At 51.4% G+C, this 4,919-nt stretch overlaps 1 protein-coding gene across 1 annotated transcript; it reads left to right on the top strand.

Annotated features, from left to right (window-relative positions):
• The first annotated feature begins 516 nt into the window (after nt 1-516).
• On the top strand, nt 517-4,453 carry CRYAA (crystallin alpha A). Its single transcript, XM_010394608.3, has 3 exons — nt 517-1,234; nt 2,186-2,308; nt 3,350-4,453. The coding sequence occupies exons 1-3, from the start codon at nt 704-706 to the stop codon at nt 3,557-3,559; spliced, it is 864 nt and encodes a 287-aa protein (XP_010392910.3). The 5' UTR covers nt 517-703; the 3' UTR covers nt 3,560-4,453.
• The last annotated feature ends 466 nt before the right edge of the window (nt 4,454-4,919 follow it).

Raw genomic sequence — 4,919 nt, 5'->3', positions numbered from 1 at the left:
AGCCTGGCTGCCCTTTCACTGCCCAGCCACCTCAGCTCTCTGGCAGAGCCTGCGCTCCAGTGGCGGGCACGGTGCCCATTGCCCAGCAGTCCAGGGTGCCAGATGACCCCTTAAAGGAGGCTTTAAGTGAAACAGAAATGAAAAACAGCTGTAACCAGAAATGCATGTTAAGCAGGATCTGTGCTGTGGCACCATGAGATAAATGGATCTCCCACATCACTCCTGAATCAAAACAAGGACACTCTCAAGAGCAGCTTTGGGACTGATGGTATGGTCCGAGACCAAGCTTATTTTTCTTTCTCTCTTTTGCCATAAATATTTTTTGTGAAAAGTTTTTTTGTTTTGTCAGACAAAATATGATGCTCTGCATCATTTGTTAGCCTTGCTTCCCTGCCAGTCCTGCCATGATCCCTGTGCCAGGGTCATCAGGCCCCTCTCAAGTGGCAGAGGCACTTTGTAACATGTCACAAAAAAATTTCCCTTTCTTCAACCTGAATCAGACCCTTTTTCCTTGCTTGGGAGAAAGCTGTTTCAATTATTTGGAAGAAATCTTGAGTCTCTGCTTCAAGGAGGGGCAGAAAAGAAGCAAATTAATGAAAACCCAGGGTTGGGTTATGAAGACCCGCAGAGCAGATCTCTTTCACAAGCGTCCTTGAGATGCCACCGGGGTGTCCTGTTCAGCCTGCTTGATTCCCCAGGGGACATGCCAGCACCCCTGGGCACCCCATGCCTCTCAGCCTGCTGCCTGGCATCATCCCTCCAGGACATCTGGCACCGATTCCAACCAGACTGTCATTTCCAGGTCAGTCTCCGCATTTCTGCTGACCACGTTGCCTCCATCATGAGATCATGTCTTTCCAGAGGAATCCTGCTAATGCCTTCATTCTGCGAGGCCGGTATATATAGGGGGAGCTTCCCTGGGGCTGCACCGCGCAGTCCAGCCAAGGCATCGCCGTCTCCCCAGCAGCGGCACTGCCCCTTCCGCTCTCCCCTTGCAGCCACAGGTCTCAGCAGCAGCAGCAGCAGCAGCAGCAGCAGCAGCAGCATGGACATTACCATCCAGCACCCCTGGTTCAAGCGTGCTCTGGGACCCCTCATTCCAAGCCGTTTGTTCGACCAGTTTTTTGGAGAGGGTCTCCTTGAGTATGACCTCCTGCCTCTGTTCTCGTCCACTATCAGCCCCTACTACAGGCAGTCCCTCTTCCGCAGCGTGCTGGAGTCAGGCATTTCAGAGGTAAGGGCCCTTTGATTTCCTCTCCTTTTCCTTCCTCTCCCTCCTTATGCCTCCACCTGCTCCTCCCCACCCACGTCTCACACTGCTGTAGCCCCGTGTGAGGGGACAAGGAGGACCCCAGAGCCACTGCCAGGCACAGCCCACCCACCCCTTCTCGGGCACAGAGGGAAACCCTTGCTGGGGACAAGGCTTCCCTTGGAGAAACAGGAACCATTTTGGCTCCTTTTGAGGGTTGTTTCCAACATGTACGAGGCTGGTTTTGCTGCTCTGTGCCCGTCAGCCGTGTGGTGAAGAGCAAGGCTGCTCCCAGAGTAAGCGCCTATGAGGGCAGCTCGCTTTGGGAGAGGACCCTGGCAAGTGGGAGCTTTCTCCACCTCCTCCTCCATCTTGGTGGTTTTAATAATCCCTCACTGAAGGACCCTGGAGCAATTTTCTGAAGGGAACTGTAGGGGAATGTGTAGCTGTGGGGGCCGTGGTCTGAAATTCAGGGACAGGTACTTTCTGTAGCCCTCTCTTACTGCTTTCCTCTCAGAGCTACGACCACAAAGAAACCATAAATCACTGAAAGGACAAAACACGTGCTACCAGAGAGTCTTACAGTGGTTTCCATCCCCTCTCTGTGCCTGGTCCATCTGGCAGGTCACTGAGTGCTAAAGTGTCCCTGGCACAAGAATAGCAGCAAGGAGTGACACCTCTCCCCAGAGCAGTAGCCAAGGTGCAGTCTCCCAGCGTCCCTGACACCTCCCACAGTCCCCCAGTGACCCTGACACCTCCCACAGCCTCTCAATGTCCCTGGGTCGCCACAATGGGAAGAAGACCCCCACTGAGGCCCAGAGTCACAGAAGGACAAACTACCAGACCACCTCTTTTCTGGCTTTGAATCTGTGGTGATGTTGGCGCTGCTTCCACCCCCAGAGCTCAGGTCTCACTGTGTGACAATGCTCGTTTCAGGTGAGGTCTGATCGGGACAAGTTCACGATCATGCTGGATGTAAAACACTTTTCTCCCGAAGACTTGAGTGTGAAGATTATCGATGACTTTGTGGAAATCCATGGCAAGCACAGCGAAAGGCAGGTAAGTGGAAGTGACGGTGATGGTGGAGCAACTGGGGAGCCCAGCTCCGTTTTCCTTCTTTCCAACGGTTCTCAGCTGAAGGAAAAAAAAAAAAAGAATCTATCAGAAGAAGGAGTTAATTATGAATTGTCATTATTGGCATGGCCTGTTCCCATAGAGCCCCCACCTGATATCTGACAATAACAAGCTAATCCACTCCTCTTTTGTTTATTTTCAATCATCATCTTCCATAACCGTCAGATGACGATGTCCATTGTTCACTAATAACACTGGGCCAGACACAGAACATCATCTGGCGCTGCCCAAGCGTGGCTGAGTTTTCATAAGCCAGAATCCTTAGTGAAAACAGAGTTTTCATATGCCAGTCTGGGAGAGAAAAGCAAGAGCAAACAAAACAAAAGAAAACCAACCAAGTGCCTCAGGCTTGGAAACTTTTAACACGTATGTCATGGAAATATCTGTGGGGGTCGAAAAGTGAATTATACCAGCAGGGGTTTAATTCTTCTCATACACATTTTTGGCCAGACAAAGCTCTAGCCTGGAAATAGTATGTATTTTTTAATATAGTTATTATTTTCATGGCCAACTTTAAAAAAATAATTGCATTTCTCATTCTTTCGGCCAAAAAAAGAAGGGGGCCAGTATTGTGCACTTTGGCTGACACAGCATTGCAGCCTAGTAAATAAATACATGGGTGCACACATCTGCCTTGCTTTTACCTTCCCAGACCTCCAGACTTTGTCTCCAAGCATCCTTTGAAATCGGAAGCCCAAATCAGGTCCCAGCCTGGGATCAAACCTATGGCCAAAATCACTCTGCTCAGCTCTTGCAGCTTCAGGGGTGTCACAGGGGACACCTGCCCCTACAAACCTGTAAAATTAAACCCAGCAGAGATGTGCCCAGAGGTCCTGGCAGCACAGTGCACGATAAGCCAGGGCGAATGTGGATCTCCTGCTCCAAGGGAGCCAGACAAAGGGAGGCACGGTGCGGTACCAGAGGGTTTCTGACAAGCCTTCCCCCCCTTTCCCCACTGCCTCTCAGGACGACCATGGCTACATCTCCCGGGAATTCCACCGCCGGTACCGCCTGCCCGCCAACGTGGACCAGGCTGCCATCACCTGCTCCCTGTCCAACGATGGCATGCTGACCTTCTCGGGCCCCAAGGTCCCCTCCAACATGGACGCCGGCCACAGCGAGAGGCCCATCCCCGTGTCCCGGGAGGAGAAGCCCACCTCCGCGCCCTCCTCCTAAGCCCACCGGCCACTGCGCTGCGCAGGCTGCCACCGCCTGCAGGCCTCATTCCCAGAGCCATTGCATAGATATCAGTGAATATCTAGAGGGGTTTCTCCTGTTGGTTCCTCCCCCACTTTGTTTCCTCTTTTTTTTTGTTTTCTTTTTTTTTGTTTTCCCCCTTTTCCCTTGGATGGAACGAGGGGCTGGGTGAGCGGCTGGTGGACTTGGAAGCTTAAACCTTGTGGGGATGGCATGGATGGCGATGCTGCCATGCTGCTGTACTTGCTGAAAGGGTCTTCGTCCGGTGCTGTAGCCCATATCCACCATCAGGTAGGAAGGAGTGCACAAGTAACGCTGGCTCCTGGTGCACCAAGCCTTGAGGCGAGGCTTGGAGCAGGGGAAAAGCCCTGCAGAATTGCTGTACCCCACTCAGAGTTAAACTGGTTACTCTCAAACAGCAACAGAGCCAAGCCCCGCACTCAAGACCCCGCGTCCGTGTGACGAACCTGCCATGAGTGCCTTGCAACTGCAGGAGAAATAATAATAATAATAATAATTAATAATAATAATATCTCACCTTCGGGGGGTTGCAACGTGTATTTTTTTTTCAGCAAAGTGTTTAAGTGTCTCTGTTCACACCTCTGCCCTGTCATTTCCCTTCGGGACACTGACAGGAGGACAAGCTCGTCTTTCCACTGTCTTTGTAAGCCCTCAGGGGGGAGAGAGGCGGGCTCACCGCTGTGCAGAGGCTTCTCATCCCCAGCCAGCTCTCCCCAGCCTGTGCGTGACACACCGTCTCCCTTGCTCTCTCCCTGTTATTCTAGGGTAGCTCCACCTTTTCCACTGGTATCTGGCGCTCAACCTGAGAACGTCGTCGGTGGCGGTCAATAAAGTGATATAGGAAACACGCAACCGGCGTTGGGGTTTCATTTATTCCCTTGTAAGGCTTTTGAAGGTTGGTGTGGTGCCCAGCACCACTTGGAGGATGTGCTTTCCACTGTTGAAAGTACATTTTGTGAGGATGAGTCGCTTTTCCTTTCGTGGTCTCATTATCCCTCATGCAAGCAAAACAGAAGGATCAGAAAAAGAACAAAATTCAGCAGCCTGACCACCACCCCGTTCCTTCAGATCATTGTGTCAGTACAAACAGCAGTTCAAACCTCATGTCCATGAAACCACGTGAAGGATTTAATCTGAAATTAATGACTAAAATTGTTTGATGGCAGGGTGAGTGGGGTGGAGGTACAAACTCCCCCTGCAGCTGCCTCACATGAAATCCACAGCTCCAGAGTCTGCATGGATGTGAATATCCAAGACTAAAGGTTTCAGCACTCATGCTCTACTCAAATAGCTTTCCACGCAGATGGATATCCAGGGT

The sequence above is a fragment of the Corvus cornix genome, chromosome 1 (assembly GCF_000738735.6).
Source record: "Corvus cornix cornix isolate S_Up_H32 chromosome 1, ASM73873v5, whole genome shotgun sequence".
Classification (NCBI taxonomy): Eukaryota; Metazoa; Chordata; class Aves; order Passeriformes; family Corvidae; genus Corvus; species Corvus cornix.
The sequence above is the reverse complement of the archived record's forward strand: the minus strand, read 5'-3'. Positions and strand labels throughout refer to the sequence as shown.